General features: G+C 54.2%; 1 protein-coding gene across 6 annotated transcripts in view; it reads left to right on the top strand.

The window, feature by feature from the left end:
- The window catches only part of DGKD (diacylglycerol kinase delta), a 108,780-nt gene that overhangs the window by 66,512 nt on the left and 25,708 nt on the right, over nucleotides 1–16,560 (top strand). For all 6 annotated transcript variants that reach the window (XM_069585073.1, XM_069585044.1, XM_069585064.1 and 3 more), the window contains 7 exons: nucleotides 11,057–11,161; nucleotides 11,602–11,734; nucleotides 12,505–12,611; nucleotides 12,966–13,091; nucleotides 13,195–13,297; nucleotides 13,954–14,116; nucleotides 15,324–15,432. In XM_069585073.1, the coding sequence (XP_069441174.1) occupies nucleotides 11,057–11,161; nucleotides 11,602–11,734; nucleotides 12,505–12,611; nucleotides 12,966–13,091; nucleotides 13,195–13,297; nucleotides 13,954–14,116; nucleotides 15,324–15,432 (846 nt within the window). The remainder of the gene's footprint in view (nucleotides 1–11,056; nucleotides 11,162–11,601; nucleotides 11,735–12,504; nucleotides 12,612–12,965; nucleotides 13,092–13,194; nucleotides 13,298–13,953; nucleotides 14,117–15,323; nucleotides 15,433–16,560) is intronic.

Raw genomic sequence — 16,560 nt, 5'->3', positions numbered from 1 at the left:
GAGCCTGTGGGGGACAGTGGCCCTTGGATGTCTCGGTCCGTCATGACCGCCCTGCCCTGCAGCCCTCCGTCCACACCTCTCGTTCCATCCTGAGCTGAGGGAGCTGGCTTGTTGGAGCAGTAGGACGAGCTCCTTGGTGGCTCTGAGAACGCTCCCAAAGGAAGGTTCTGGGTCTGATGGGAGCTCCCTGTGGTTGGCGCAGGGTGTGCTGGGAGAGAAGTCTCTCTGCTGGGCTCAGAAAGCTTCCTTCTGAGCGGCTCCGCCAGCGCCTCCCCCGTTCTCCCTTCATAAAGCGTCAACTTTATTTTCACACACTCAGCCAGCTCTTTTAGGACTTGGGTATCTACTCTGGGATGAGAGATTTGAGAGGCAAATTAGGAACAGTTGTGTCTGCCGTGAGACGCATGGCAGGCGCAGGGGCGCGGGCGTGTGATTGCCACGCACGCCGAGTGAAGGATCGCACGCCTGCCAAGCTCAGGCTTCCGGTGGTGCCCGGGTTTTACCAGCAGAGTCCGTCTGCAGGCGTGGTTTCAGGCTGACCCATTCCCTTCTGTAAGGCCAAGCTATAACTCAAGGCAAACTGTAAATTTCTACTGTAAACTGTAAGGACAGTAAATTGTACACCTTGTGTAACTGCTATATGGATACAAAACATAGTGTTTATCTCTAGTCCTGGCCTGCATATTTGAGCACACTTTTGTGCCAAGAGATTGAACATTTAAAAAAATCGTTGAATATTTCAAGCATTCAAACAGTAACTTGATGAACAACTCTGTCCACTCCCCAGCCCGAGAAGGAGGCACTCCGAGTGTCCTTGGAGTCCTTTGTATCCCCTTTGTCATCCTGTTCCCTCCCTCTCTCCCTCCCCTGAGGTCAGGCACCATCCCCCATCATTTGTTTTTGTGTTTTTGATACTTTCTCTACCTTAGTGCTGATATAAACAATACATAGTATAGTTTAGCCAGGTTAAATATTTTTAATAAATGGTATCACACTACACATCTCCTGCAGCTTGCTTTTTCCTCACTCAGCATCGTGGTTCCGAGTTTTATCCACGTGGCCTCACTCACCTTTAGTTAAGGGGTTCAAGGTTTAAAATGACAGATTCCCGATCTCTGGAAATAAACCAGAATTCCCAGGGGGCGGAACGTGTGCCTCAGGGAGTTGAGACTCACAGTGCTCCAGGGCTGGCTTTGTGGCTGGCACTGGGGCGCCGTGGACGGCGTGTCCCACTGCTGACTTGTTCCCCCAGATCTCAGTGCTGCGGGCAGCGCTGCCAGAGTACTCTTCTGCTCGTCTTCCTGGGCACACGGAACGCATTTTTCCAGAGTTTGCTTCTAAGGGCCCAATTGCCAGGTGTGTGTGTCTTTAGCTTGATGAGATATCGTCAAATTGTTCTGCCAAACTTTAATTTTTTTAAGCAGCTCACCTTTTTTTTTTTAATGTAGCTGGGCTGATGGCAAGGTGATGAAGCCTCATGGTGAGATAAAACGCTGTGCACGGCCAAGATTTTGGTAGATGTCCAAACCCCCGCATGCCCAGAATCGAACCCCTGCCCTCCCCGCCAGCTTCGGAGCCAGCCTGCAGCCTGGCCCACCCCAACGGCAGCTCAGCTCCCCAGCTGCCCCAGGGCCCCTGCTGGCTCCACTGTCAGAGCCTCCAGGGTGGGTGAGAGTCCAGCCTCGCCCCTCCACCCCCGCCCTTGATGGGATTGCCGAGCACCTTCCCTCAGGCCTCCCTGACTCCTGCCCCGCCTCTTACGCCCAGTTTTCAGTACAGCAACCAGAATGGTGCTTTTCAGCCCAAGTCAGGTGTCAGCCTTCTGCTTATAAGCTCTGTGCACCCGCCGTTTCACTGGGAGCAAAAGCCAGAACTCTAACAGGCGCCCACAGGGTGCTCGGGACCCCGGGGCCTCTCCCCAGCTCACTGGCTCCAGCCTCCAGCTGTGCTCCTGCTTCAGGCGCTTCTCTCCCACACCTTGAGTCTTTTCCAGTGAGGCCCACCTCAGACCCTCCCGTGGCCTTTTCCTGGTCGGCCTCCTTTTCCTGTGGATGCACCACCAGCTCTGCACTCTGTGCTTGGCAGTTTACTTTTTTATCACAGCACTGGTTTCCCGTCTGCATTTGAGTGTGAGCTCCAGGGAACCAGGGTCTTGTCTGTTTGTTCACATGGAGGACTGCCTGAATTTATTTCTCAGAGGAAAGGAAGAGTTTGGAGCCTGGAGATGAGGGTTGGTGGGAGGGGAGGGGAGGTTGAGGCCTCGGGGGAGAGGAGGAGAGGGAGTGGGGGGCAGCTGGTGAGAGGAGGTGTCTCGGTATGTGCGTGGACCTGTTGGTGGGCACTGGGCCCTGTGAGTCTGGCGCTGGGGGCAGCTTGTCTGGGTGATGTTTCTGGTTGCTCCCAGAGCACACCTGCTGCTGGATGGCACTGGGGCCGGTCCCCTAGGAAGCGCAGCGCCGTTTGTGGGCAGGACCTGAGGTTTGTGGCCGACATAAGGTATTCACTGAGTTCCCAAGCCATGGTGTGTACAGGAGCGAGTCCTGCCATTTCCGGGGCTCTGGCTTGTGCAGGTGCGACTACCAGGCCACGCATCACAACCGGAAAAGGGCACGCCCTGTGACCCTCATGTCACGTGGGGAGGACCCACTTTGTCGTTCTCAGAGATTGTGTACCCAGGGTGTGTCCATATATTTCCTTGGCAAGTCAGGTTGAACCTCATGAGTCCCACAAATACAGGACTTCAGGAAGACAAGAGTGTCCTTTAAGTCTGTGCTGAGCCCACTTATGCTGCTGTTCTTAAGAAGCAGCATTGTTCCCAATGTGTGACATTTCATTTAAATATGTTAGTTACTAGAAAATGTTGATTGTGGTTACTTACTTTTAATTAAATCCTTGGAGATCTTTGCAGATTCACTTGGAAGTGAAATAATGCAGAGATCCATTGTTTTATCCAGTTCCATTCATTGGTAACGTCTTGCAAAACTAGCAAAACGTCACAGCCTCCTGGCGGTGGTGGGTCAAGAGCCAGGCCTCCGTCTCCACAGGGACCCCTTGTGGTCCTCTTACAGCCACACCCAATGCCCGCCTTCACCCCTGGTGACCTCCAGGCTGTTGTTCATGTCTGTGATTTTGTTATCTCAGGAGTGTTCTATGAATGGGATTGGGTAGCAGGTAACCTCTCAGAGTTGGCTTTTCTCACCCAGCAGAGCTCCTTGGAGGTGCCCCCAGGGGGTTGTGTGGTGTTCCAGGGAATGGGCGTACCACCGTGAGTTTAATCATTTACCACCCGAGGGCATCTAGCTTGTTGCCAGGTTTGGGTGGTTATGAACAAAGCTGCTGTAAACACTCATGGCCAGGTTTTTGTGTGAACACAGGTCTTCACGTCTTTGGAAAAATGCCCAAGTGTAATCGCTGGGTTGTCTTGTAGCTTCACGTTTGGTTTTTAAAGAAACTGTCAGATTGTTTCGCAGAGTGGTTGTGTGTCCCCGCCAGCAACATGGGTCCGTTTCTCCACATCTTCTCCAGCACTTGGTGTTGTCCCTTTTTAACTTTGTCCGTTCTGATAGGTGTATCGTCACGCTGTGGTTTTGATCAGCATTTCTGGAGCGGTTGTTGATGCTGGGGCCCTCTTCTGTGCCTATTTGCCTGCTTGGTCTTCTGTGGACAGCAGTGGCAGGTGCTGGAGCCTGAATTAGTGCTGCCTGAGGAGATGGGCGTGGGGGCCACAGTTGTTTCCATTTGGCTGGAGTCCAGCCGTTATTGGCTGCTCCCCTACTGTTGATTCTGCCCGATTAGGCTCCCCTTCCCTGGAGCCATGGCTGGAGAGGGTGGGCTTCTGGTGAGCTTTAAATTCTTTCTGTCCTCACCAGTATTTCTGGCTGGGCTTCCTCAATGCCCTGTCTAGGATGTCAAGGGCAAACAGAAACCCCAGAGAGCTCCGTGCCTTGTCATCCCTCAGGCCCTCTTCTCTCCACCCTTTGCAAAATTTTTTATATCTAAGTCCAGGATTTTAGCTGTACCTAGCCAGAGGAGAAGGGGGCAACAGAGGGTGAGATGGTTGGATGGTATCACCGACTCAATGGACATGAGTTGGAGCAAACTCCAAGAGATAGTGAAGGACAGGAAAGCCTGGCTTGCTGTAGTCCATGGGGTTGCAAAGAGTTGGCCACGACCTAGCGACTGAACAACAGCGAGAAACCAGAGGGATAAGGAAAAGTAGGTCCAGCCATCTTCCTGGAATCAGAGGTCTGCTGGTCACTGTGGTGGTTTTTGGGTCTGTGAGGTCTGACGACTGGGCTTGTGTGTCCATCCCGGCGGCCAGCCTTGTGTGTCGTGGCCTTGGGCCCGTCCCAGGCTCAGGGCCACATGTTGCTTACTGCTGAGGGTGTTTGGTTTGGCCTTAGTTGCAGCATGACAGAGCACACAGGATCGCAGTCTTTTTGTCATTTGAGGTCACACTTACGAATGAGAAGCACATCCAGGCCTGCGGTTGCAAACTGCTGGACAGGCATTTGCAGGTGAATCATCATCGTCCCCCAGATGGCATTTCTCCACCCTCTGCTTTGAACCCTTGAGAGACCTGGTGGAAGTGGGAGGGGCCGTGGCCAGGTGACTCAGGGAAATGTCCGCATGATCCTTGGGCTGACCCTCCTGGCCAGCGTTCCTGCCAGAAGGGAAGCGCAGTGCACCAGACGCGGCCCGTTCCCAGTGAGCCGAGCAGAACTTGTGGCGACTGCCAGCTCCTTCCCCACATTCAGCTCCTCTGTTCCTGGCACCGCTCACGGGGCAGTCTTGCCTAGAATCCAAGTGCAGAGCCACTGACCGTTGGGGTTGGGAGCTGGCCTGAGCCAGCTTGCCCGGGGACCTGGGGTCCTGGCCCCCTGCCTTTTCAGGTTCCCCTCCTGGTGCCTCCTGCAGCCTGTGGGGGGCACGCTGGAGCAGGCAGACACCTGTCAACACCTGGCAGCTTTCCCAGCACTGCCGAGTGCCTTCCCAGGGGAGTTGCCACTGGCATCCTCTTGGCTGCCTCCCTGTCCTGTCAGCTCCCGCGCGTGTGGCTCAGGTGTCCACCTTCTCCACCGAGACATCCTGTCTATGTGTTTGCAGCATGTCTCCTTTTTCTTCATGATTTCTCAGTGGTCGGTCACGCCTGGGGTTTAGGAGTCCTTAGCTAATTCTCACCAGGGCATTGGAAGATATTTGCCTGGCTTGGGTGTCTTAGACTCATTTAGAGTATCTAGTATTTTCTCATATTTCCAGGAAGATCATTTGTCTGAAAGGATGGAAACAAAAATTAATAAGGGAAAAACAAAAAGCTATTTTTCTTTTGTCTCCCGTATGTTATTGCGCTTGGTTGCTCAGTCCGACTCTCTGCAGCCCCACGGTCTGTAGCCCACCAAGCTCCTCTGTCCTTGGGATTCTCCAGGCAGGAATACAGGCATGGGTTACCGTTTCCTTCTCCAGGGGATCTTCCGAACCCAGCGACTGAACCCACATGTCTTACGTCTCCATCGGCAGGCGGATTCTTTACCACTAGCACCACCTGGGAATCCTACCATGTATTATTAATGTAAACATAAGGCTTTATTTTAAAAATAATCATAATTAGTACATGCACATGGTATAGAGATCAAAACGATGAAAAGGTATAAAGTGAGTTTCTCAGCCCTTCCGAGGTCCCCTCCCAGAGGTGACTAGGTTGCTTTTTCCTCTACACCCATGCTATGCCTGCAACTTGCTTTGAGCACTTAACAGTGTATCTTAGAGGTTGTTCCCTGTAAGTACGTGAGGAGTGAGTAGCGGCAATCTGGGGTTGTGTGGTCTCCGCTGTGTGAGGGTGCCCGCTTCCTGCCGGTCATGCCTCGATCAGTGTCTGAGTCGTCCCTTCTGTCTTTGCAGTGAACTTCCGTGAATAGCTTTGTATGTGTTGTGTGTCAGGCTCATGAAGACGGCTTTGTAGGAGCACTTTTTCTACGACAAAGACGTGCATGTTCTTCAAGGTCTGCTAGATTCCACCCTGTGTTCCCCATGTGTGTGCGTCTCAGTCAGCGTTTTACGTGCTCGGCTGCTCAGTCGTGTCTGAGTCTCTGTGACCCCAGGGACTGCAGCCCGCCAGGCTCCTCTGTCCATGGGATTCTCCAGGCAAGAACACTGGAGTGGGCGGCCATGCCCTCCTCCAGGGGATCTTCCCGACCCGGGGAGCGAACCCACGTCTCTTATGTCTCCTGTGTTGGCAGAAGGGTTCTTTACCACTAGCGCCACCTGGGAAGCCCCCACAGGAGTTGTTATTTATACCTCAGTGAATGAGACACGTTATCAACCTTGTGAAAAGTGTAATTTTAATTTGCATTTATCTTAGGAGTGAGGCTGGCCATTTTTCCCGTGTTTGAGGTCTGTCCACTGTTTCAGTAGAGTTCTGCCAGTGTCTCATACTTACTTGCACCTCCCATCTTCTGCCTCCCTCTTGTACATTCAGTTTCCTAAGCACACTGTCCAGGGGTCTGGGTAGCCATGCCATTTTTCTTTTGATTCAGTTATGCAGTTAACTTTATTCCAGGTTTTATGCTCTTTTTACCAAAGCGTAGCCTTCATATGGAAAAATGCTCTGATCACAGCATACAGCTTGATCTTCTCTTTTTTCGTTTTGGCCACGCCTCTCAGCATGTGGGGTCTTAGTTCCCCAGCCAGGGGTCAGACTTGTGCCCCTGCAGTGTAAGTGCCGAGTCCTAGCCACTGGATGGCCAGGGAGTTCCCACAGCGTAGAGCTTGGTGAATGTTCCAGATCAAGGAGCAGAACGTCAGCAGCCCCCAGGGGCTCTCTTTTGTGCCCTTCTCCCCAAGCAGCTAGCTTCTGACCCTACAGGTTAGTCTTACTTTGAAAGAAAAAGCGCTTTGTGTATGCATAATGAAATGATATGAATGGCATATATGTTTTTGCTGTGTGGCTTCTTTCAGCATTGTAAAGCTGTTACTTTGTGTGGCTACAGGTGGACTGTTCTTGCTCCACAGTATTCCATTGTATTAATAGACTGTGGTTTATTTATCCACTTTACCCAGGCAGGGAGGGCACCTGGGTTGTGTCCAGGGCAGGCCTGTTATGAGTACAGTGGTGGAGTGGTTGCGTATGAGGCCTCCCACCCCACACCCCACAACAGTGCTAGGACGTGACAGCTCCTTTAATGGCCTCTGTGTTCAGATGAGCACGTGGAGACCCAGGGAGGGGTGGCAGTTGCTCTAAGTCACCCATCTCACAGGGCTTCAGACCAGGGCACGTCCTCAATACCACGGGTCAGGCCCCTTCTGGGTCCCGAGCACATGTAGCCCCGTTGGCTTCCCTGATAGCTCAGCTGGTGAAGGCTCTGCCTACAATGCAGGAGACCCCGGTTTGATTCCTGGGTCGAGAAGATCCCCTGGAGCAGGGATAGGCAACCCACTCCTGTATTCTTGGGCTTCCCTGGTGATGCAGATGGTTAAGAAGTCGCCTGCATTGTAGGAGACCTGGGTTTGATCCCTGGGTTGGGAAGATCCCCTGGAGGAGGGCATGGCAACTCCAGTATTCTTGCCTGGAGAATCCCCATGGACAAAGGAGCCTGGCAGGCTACAGTCCATGGGGTCACAAAGAGTCGGACACGACTGAGTGACTAAGCACAGTCCCTTGACAACCATGACGGGTGGCTTCTGGCATCCCCCCTTTTCCAGAAGAGAAGCATTTCCCAAATAGCCGGTGGCCAGGTGGGGTTCTGTCTGAGGCATCTTCAAACATACACAGGAGTTTAAAGGAAAAAAAAAAAAGCAGGCTGAGAACCAGATGCTTGGACATTGATCTGTCGATCAAGCCCTAAAATAGAATGGGCATAAAAAACTCATGTTCTCTTCTGAAAGTTTCATAGTAACTCCTAATATAACCCCTGAGTTATACAAAATAAAGGTATTGTCTTTCTCTAACTGTACTTACTAGTCTGCTCGTAAAAAGTGCAAGTATGAAAGCTCACGCTAGAGTGAGTAATAAGTGTTTGCTGAGGTTTCATAGGCAGATGCTCACTGGTGGAAATTCTGTATGCAGTGACCCCAGGCCATCAGCAGTCAGCAGGCTGCCATGACCTTCCCGGACACCCTGTCCAGAATACCCACCAGCCCCCTTGCACCCGATCCACTTCCTCTTTCACGGCTCTCTCAGTGTCTAACGTTGTTTTCTGGTTTGCCTGTCTCTCCCCCAGTGCAGGTTCGGGCTCGGTAGGCAGCTTGCCTGTCCTGGCCTTGGGAGCCCCCCACCGCCCCCCCCCCCCCTCGTCTAGAGCAGACACTGGGCTGGCGTCTGCTGGGAGGGGTACAGGCCGCCCACTGAGCCGCCAGGAGAGAGAGAGGCTCCCACTACCGGAGGCCAGGAGAGCCTGCTGCTCTGGCCTCAGTGTGTGTCCTTCCATCTCCCCTGCCCTCTCCCAGGCTGACAACTTACACCCGCCTGGTCCCTCCGAGGCGTCATCGTGGTTACCCTGGCCGTGAAAGAATGAACAGCACCGTGCATTTGTGATCCAGTTCTAATTACATCCTGCTGTGCTTAAGCTGTGTAGGTAGTTTATGGAAATCACCAAAGAGATAATCTATAAAACACTGTTTCTAAATGTTTTGAGCCAGAAACATGATCATTTAATAACTTAAGCTGGGTGTTCCTAAATTGGATCTTTTAATATAAATTAAAGCTCTAACATGGGCAGACATCCAGAAGCTAAATAACAGATTTTACTGGTGAATCCATGAGGAAGCAGCCATTTTCCCAGCCCTGCTGGTGGGAAGGCAAAATGGTACAACCCCCACGGAGGGAAATTTGGCAACAGCAGCAAAATTACACATGCATTTATTCTTTGTCAGAGTGGTTATACTTCTTGGAATTCATTCCAAGAATACCCCAGCAAAAATATGAAAAGATCCGTGTAAAGGCTATTGGTTGTGGTGCTGATTGAAATAGCAAAGAATTTTCAGTATCATAGACTTAAGTAGGGCTGGTTGAGCAGACTCGGGCATTTCAGTGCGGTGGAGTGCCTGCTCTGCAGCTGGGGAGACAGTCAAGAGTCCGGGGCTGGCGCTGAGAAGTGCTGGCCTGGATGCCCGCAGTTGACCTTTGGCAGACAGTGCAAAGGTCAGGGGCACTGACCCTCCGTGCAGCTGGAAATCCACGTGTCATTTATAGTCGACCCTCCTTGACCCTGGTTCTACCCTAGCCAAGGTTCGCACCTGTGGATTCGGCCAGCTGCTGCTCGTGGAGCATTTTCGGTGTTGGGGGAATAAAAAATCTGCCTATGAGTGGAGATTTGCAGTTCAAACCTGTGCTGTTCGTAGGCCAATTGTGATTAAATTAAAAAGACAGAGTGGACAAACGTGTCTCTGGTATGCTACTGTTTTGAAAAGAGAATATTAAATACACACGTGTATCTGCAGGAAATGGGAGGATAAACCTTACCTCACTTATTTTTAAGGCCGCCTTTGGGGGAGGGATGGAAGCAGGGCCCTGCTGCTGCTGCTGAGTCGCTCAGTCGTGTCCGACTCTGTGCGACCCCACAGACGGCAGCCCGCCAGGCTCCCCGTCCCTGGGGTTCTCCAGGCAAGAACACTGGAGCGGGTTGCCGTTTCCTTCTCCAATGCATGAACGTGAAAAGTGAAAGTGAAGTCGCTCAGTTGTGTCCAACTCTTAGCAACCCCATGGACTGCAGCCCACCAGGCTTCTCCGTCCATGGGAGTTTCCAGGCAAGAGCACTGGAGTGGGGTCCCATTGCCTTCTCTGAAGCAGGATGAGGGGACACACAAAATCTGTGCCTTATTTTGTCAACTCGACTTTGGGACCATGTAGATGTTTTATAGCAATATAAAAAAAGTTAGGTGAAAGGTTTTGGTTTTTCAAATTTCGATAGACATTGTTAACATTTTTTCTAAAAGCTGTGTACTCTGTTTGCACTCTTTGTCTCTCACACCTTTTCCAACAACTGAATTAGCATCTTTAACAACCGTGCCAATCTGTTAGAAATAGAGTGATCTTTTCATTTGTGTTCCCCAGTGACGAGTGATTAAGCATCTTTTCATCCCTTTATTAGCCATTTTGCATCTCTTCAGCGAAATGCAAGTTCATAGCTTTTTTCTGTTTATTTATAAAGTCTGTATATGTTATAGATTTACTTTTGTTGATAGCTATTAGGTTCATGACCTCATTTCCCATTAAAATTATCAGGCCTGACTCTAGTAGCTGGTGATGTTGTCACATGTTAAAGGGTTTTACAGTAACTTTATTTTTGGCTGTTCTGGGTCTTTGTGGCTACACAGGCTTTTCTCGGGTTGTGGCGAGCGGGGGCTCCTCTCTACTTAGTGTGCAGGCTGCTCTTTGCGATGGCTTCTCTCGTTGCAGAGCGTGGGCTGGAGGGTGCGTGGGCTTCAGGAGCTGTGGCTCCCAGGGTCTAGAGCACAGTCTCAATAGTTGTGGCGCATGGCTTGGCTGGTCTGCGGCAGCTGGGGTCTTCCCAGATCAGGGATCGAACTCACGTCTTCTGCATTGACAGGTGGATTCTTTACCATTGGGAAGTCCCAACAGGCTTTTTCAAAAGGACATTTATGTATGATATGTTTGAAATGCACAGGAACTTCCTACAGTAACTGTTGGTCAGACTTCCCTAAACTGTTCAAGGGCTGAGTGGTCAGCTCCTGAGCTCCTTGGAGCAATGGAAACTTGGTTTTCTTTTCCTTTGAAAAAAAGATTGCCTGTGCTGGTTATTGGTCTAAGTAGTAAATAGATGATGGTAAATGTTCACTTATATTGATCTTTGGTGAATATGTATCTAAATTTGATTGTCTTTCTGATTTGAGATTGTTATTGACTTTTAATAACCGAGGATAATCTTTTTATGTTGTGGTCCATTGACTACCCGAATGAAACAGTACTTTCTCACGAAAGGAAAGAAAGGATACAGTGAAAGTTCTGAAACTTTTCAGAACGTTTTGGAAAGTTTCCACAGCTGCCAGCACCTGCTGTTGGCTCGCTGACACGTTGCATGTTTCCTGTCTGTTTCTCTAGGTCATCACTCCATGTAGGAAGCTCATCCTGTGTGCCGATAACAGGAAGGAGATGGAAGACTGGATTGCAGCCCTGAAGACCGTGCAGAGCAGGGAGCACTTTGAGGTGAGAGGAGAGCGCCCCCGTCACCCTCCTACCATCACCCTCCCCCCCCCCACTCCCGTCACGCTCCCCCCCCCCCCCCCCCCCCGTCATCACTCCTGTCACCCTCCCCCCGACCCTGTCTCCCCCCGTCACCCTCCCCCCATTACCTCCCATCACCCCCCTGTCACCCTCCCCCATCACCCTCCCCCCATCACTCCCCTTGTCACCCTCCCCCATCCCCCTCCCCCCCGAGGGCACAGTCCCAGCGTCCCCCTGCGGGCCTGCCTGGTCTGTGGCTCGCTCTCTCAGATGCTCCTTGAAGGTTAAGGTTCATGGTTCTACCTGTGGGCTGTCGGGTGGTGACCCCGTCTGATTTCTTGTTGAACCTTGTCCAAGTTACCACATTCAGGAAGGTCAGAGGGGCGCCTCACGTTCTTCATCTTTGTCCCCCATTCCTGCAGCCCACCCAGTACAGCATGGACCACTTCTCAGGGACCCACAACTGGTATGCCTGCTCTCACGCAAGGCCCACCTACTGCAACGTGTGCCGCGAGGCCCTGTCCGGGGTCACGTCCCACGGACTGTCCTGTGAAGGTACGGGTGGTGTGCTCACCGCCGGGAGAGGCACCTGGGGTCTGGCGTGAGGCGCCTTCGGGGTCCGAGCGCAGTCCTGCAGCAGGGTAGGCGTCGAGGGCCCGTGTGGCGCCGCCCCTGTTTCCTGTACCCGTGCAGGGATCTGGGTGAACGGTTTTTGCAGTGACGGGACAAGGCGAAAAGAAGGGAATTGGCAGCATCGAGACACAAAGAGGGAGCGTGAGGGGCGTGGAGGGAAAAGAGGTTTGACCGTCTCACTGCTGCAGTGTAGCTCCAGCCTGCCTGGGGACATGTCTTCCAGACCAGAGGGCAGGGGCGCAGGGCTCGGGCTAGAGAGGGAGAGGAGGGCTGTGGTGCTAGGCCCAGTGCCCACCTGCTGCCTCATTGCGGACGGCCGGTGACATGGAGAAGAGTTTCCACGACTGTTAGGCTGAAAAGCGCCGGAAGAAGGCAGCTGTAGTGTGAGTGAGGCAGGAAAGTCACGCGGCCCTTAAGGGTCAGCGTCTGTGCGCCAAGCGCGGCCACGCGGACCCCCGTGCTGTGGGGGCCTGAAGCCCGAGCTGCTCACCCTCTGGCCCTGCCCAGGGAGCCTGCTGACCCTGGGCAGGCTGGCCACCTGGTCTCCCCGTGAGAGCTGCGCAGGCAGGCTGGTGGCTGCGCTTGGACGGGAGCTGAGCGTCCACGCTGCGCCCGCCTTGGCCAGGAGGGCAGGGCAGCTCACCCTGGACCACAGCCATGGCTCCTGGGCTGACACGCTTGTTCTCTCCCAGTGTGCAAGTTCAAGGCCCACAAGCGCTGCGCTGTGCGTGCGACCAGTGACTGCAAGTGGACCACGCTGGCCTCCATCGGGAAGGACATCATCGAGGACGAGGACGGGGTGCGCCTGGGAGACCCTCTGAAGCCCCTCTCGTGCTGGCTGAGAGGCCTGCTGGCTCCCTCCTGGGCGCAGTTCTCTTCCTCCAGGGGAAGGGGGGCAGGGTTCCTTCTGCGTTGGTCCTCCTGGCATCTGGGCGCCCCTGAGCCCTGTCTAGTCCCTGGGAGTTGTGGGTGCCTGGCGGGGGGAGCAGAGGTTTGGGTAGCCTCTGCAGACTGCACCTCACCTCCATGTGGGGAAGAATGATGTGGCTGAGGCCATTTCGGAGCACTGTTGCCAAGGAGGAAGCTTGGCCCGCGTGGAGGTTGTGGGGCACCCTAGCGCCCCCCTCAGCGCGTGTCTCTGTGTGGCTCACAGATCGCCATGCCTCACCAGTGGCTGGAGGGAAACCTGCCCGTGAGTGCCAAGTGCACGGTGTGCGACAAGACGTGCGGCAGCGTGCTGCGCCTTCAGGACTGGCGCTGCCTCTGGTGCAAGGCCATGGTGAGCGTGCCCGCCCGTGGGGACGCCCGCCGCCGCAGGGCCGGGCAGGGTCCTGGGGGCGGGGGGCCGGCGCCCCCCTGTGACGAGCAGGCGTGCGTTGCAGGTGCACACTGCGTGTAAAGACTCCCTGCTGACCAAGTGCCCGCTGGGCCTGTGCAAAGTGTCGGTCATCCCGCCCACCGCGCTCAACAGCATCGACTCCGATGGTGGGTGCCGTGCCCTCCTGTCTCAGCCGTTTCCTTGGATTGCCTTCTCCAGGCCCTCTCCTCCCCGGCTCTGGAATTGGTTATGTTGGTGATGCTGAAATGTGGTCGGACAGAGGTCAGACCCAGCCAGCCGCTGTGGGGGGAGGTGGTGGTGAGCAGGGTCCTGATGGCAGGCTGCTGGGTTCCTTGGACTCACGGCCCAGATTCCTTATCCAGACGTGGCGGGTCCGTTGGCTACTGAGTAGGCACTGAGTGTGAGCCCTCCTCCGTCTTGGCGTGGGCCGCCCGTCAGCTGGTCTCCGTCTAGTACCGTGCTCTCCCACCTGCACCGCCTGTCCGGGTGGTCCGTGATGGTCCGTAGTAACATGTGCTGGTGGGAGCGTGTCACGTGTCTCAGGAAGTCAGCCTGCTAGGTTGAGAGCCGCATCTGGCATTTCGAGTCCTGTAGAAGTGAGGCCGGCCGCGTGGAGGCCAGCTCCCCTGTACGCAGGGGGCATGATGTGGAAACCTGTGGATTAATCTCTTGCTGGTTTCCCGGGCGTGTACGTGCAAATTCTGTGTCCCATGGGGTGTCTGCTTGGCACGCGATTGAGAGCGCCTTGGTGTCTTCTGTGGCTCTCAGGTCTGCTTCTGTCCTTTTCCCTCCTCACACTCAGGCTTCTGGAAGGCCACGTGTCCTCCGTCCTGCACGAGTCCGTTGTTGGTCTTCGTCAATTCAAAGAGTGGGGACAACCAGGGGGTGAAGTTCCTGCGAAGATTCAAGCAGCTGCTGAACCCTGCCCAGGTCTTTGACCTCATGAACGGAGGACCACACCTTGGGTAGGAAGCCTGTAAAATATGTCTTTATTGAAGTTTAAAAACTGTGTGAAGATAATGTATGCTTATTTAAAGATTCAAAGATACAGGAGATTTTAAATAGGAGCTAAAACTTATCCTTCCCAAATCCCGGGCAGAGGTGCCCACTCTGAAGGGTTCATAGTTACATGTCCTTCCAGCTTTCCAGGGCATGTGTGCGCCCCCAGCAGGTGTGGCCTCTGTTCCCTGCCATTGTGCGGCATTTTGTATGGTGTCAGCCGGCAGCAGTGTGTATGTGTTCTGACGTCAGGTATTACAGGTCAGCCTCATTCGTTCGAATGACTGCTTAGTATCGAGGGCTTCCCTGCTGGCTCAGACGGTAAAGAATCCGCCTGCAATGCAGGAGACCTGGGTTCGATCCCTGGGTTGGGAAGATCTCCTGGAGGAGGACATGGCTGCCCACTCCAGTATTCTTGCCTGGGAATCCCATGGACAGAGGAGCCTGGCGGGCTACGGTCCAGGGGGTCTTGTTTTGGGAAGATGGCGCCAGCAGCAGGAGCAGAGGTGTCTTGAAGGAGCTCTGAGTCCCCTGGGGCATTCCAGGAGAAGCCCCCATGGCCTGATCTGAGGAGGGCGGTGGTGGTGCTGCCTTTCTCTGAGGAAGGAGACGTGGGTTGGGAGGTGCCCATGTGATGCTCAAGTGGTAGTTCTGGTGGACAAGTGCGGTCTTTCAGGAGAGCTGAGGGGTCAGCATTAGGGCCATTTGGGGCCATCAGCCTCTGTGTGGTCCCTGAAGCCGGAATGCGGTTAAGGCCACCCAGCGAGAGGCTGGGGAATGAGCACAAGGGCATGGGGTCCTGGGAGGGGTGCTGCCGACGAGGAGCAGGGGGACCCAGAGGGGCATCGGGCGGGGACGGAGCTGGAGTTAGAGGGGCGCAGGGTGGGCCAGGGGACAGGTCACGCACGTGTGGGCAGCGTGCTGCAGCCTGGGGCTCCTGAGTGACATGGGAGTGCCGGCTGAGAGGGGTGGGGGTGAGGCAGGCAGGCCTTCGCTCTCAGTGCCTGTGGCCTCCAGTGGGTGCAGCGTGAGCGCAGTGGGGCTCTGATCCCCCGCAGGCTGTTTTAGGGTCAGCTGCAAGGAGCACCAGAGGGCACCCGGCCCAGGACCGACTGGCTGTCGTCTCTCCCTTAGAACGGACCTCACGCCCTTGACATTCTGTTTCCTCGGCAGCTTGCGTTTGTTCCAGAAGTTTGACACGTTCCGGATTCTGGTCTGTGGTGGAGATGGCAGTGTGGGTTGGGTCCTCTCTGAAATCGACAGCCTCAACCTTCACAAACAGGTACTGCGTGTGGAGGGTCCAGCCCCAGGGGAGAGCGAAGCCACGTGACAGAGGCTGGGTCTCCTCGGGCGATGCTACCCGCCCCCTGGGGTGGTCTTGGATGGGGGGCAGGGAAGCCTGATGGGGACCCGGGGCCGGACACAAACACTCTGGTGCAGAAAGCTCCCAGGTGCGGGCCGATCCGGGTGTGGCTCTTTGTCGGGTAGTGATGGCATCTGCTCAATGCCTCTTGCTGGTGAGCCGGCTGGGGTCAGAATACTTGGAGTTCAGGTCAGAGTTAGGGCTGTGTTTTAAGTGTTGATTGATTTTCTACGCCAGCTCCCTCCTCCTCTCCCCCTCCCAATAATTAACCACTGCTGGCATTTCAATAGAGCTTCTCAGGTGACCCAGGTGGTAAAGAACCCACCTGCCAATGCAGGAGACATAGGTTCGATCCCTGGGTCAGGAAGACCCCCTTCTGGAAGAAATGGCAGCCCTCTCCAGTATCCGTGCCTGGAGAATCCCGCGGACAGAGGAGCCTGGCGGGCTGCAGTCTGTGGGGTCACAGGGTCGGACAGGGCTGAGCACGCGCGCGCTCACACGGCGTCTTGGTCCCCGTCCTTCAGGCCTCGCTGTGAGCGTGTGTGCAGCACAGCGTGCGATGGGCTCTAAATGGACTCACAGCACCCGCGCGGTGTGCAACGCAGGAATGCTGTGTGCTTTAAATCACCACACGCCCAGCACCTCTGGCCCCAGTAAATGGAGGGCTGTGGTGGTTTTCCACGGCCAGCTAAGGTGGGCGGCTGTGCCAGTTTGGGGCTAGTTCACCTCCCCGCCCTTACGGACACTTAGGTTGCTTCCTAAAGACCATGCTGGTAAAAACCACGTGTGCCCTTTCCCAATTATGTTCTTTTCTGAAGAGCACCCAAATTGAAATTTCGGTGATACTGCCAGACTGTTCTGCATCACGGCTGTCCCAGCGTAGGTTCCTGGCACTCGTGAAACTTCCACGTGCTGGCGTTGTACCTCTTACAGCTCTTGCCCCAACTTAGTAGACTGAAAAAACGGAATGTTTCATTTTTATTTCCTCATACTGGTGAAGTGAAACATATCCTCAATTATGAATTTTGAAATGAATCACCTCGTGTT

This window comes from Ovis canadensis, chromosome 1 (genome assembly GCF_042477335.2).
Source record: "Ovis canadensis isolate MfBH-ARS-UI-01 breed Bighorn chromosome 1, ARS-UI_OviCan_v2, whole genome shotgun sequence".
Lineage (NCBI taxonomy): Eukaryota > Metazoa > Chordata > Mammalia > Artiodactyla > Bovidae > Ovis > Ovis canadensis.
Note: the sequence above shows the minus strand (reverse complement) of the source record. Positions and strands in the feature narration are given on the sequence as shown.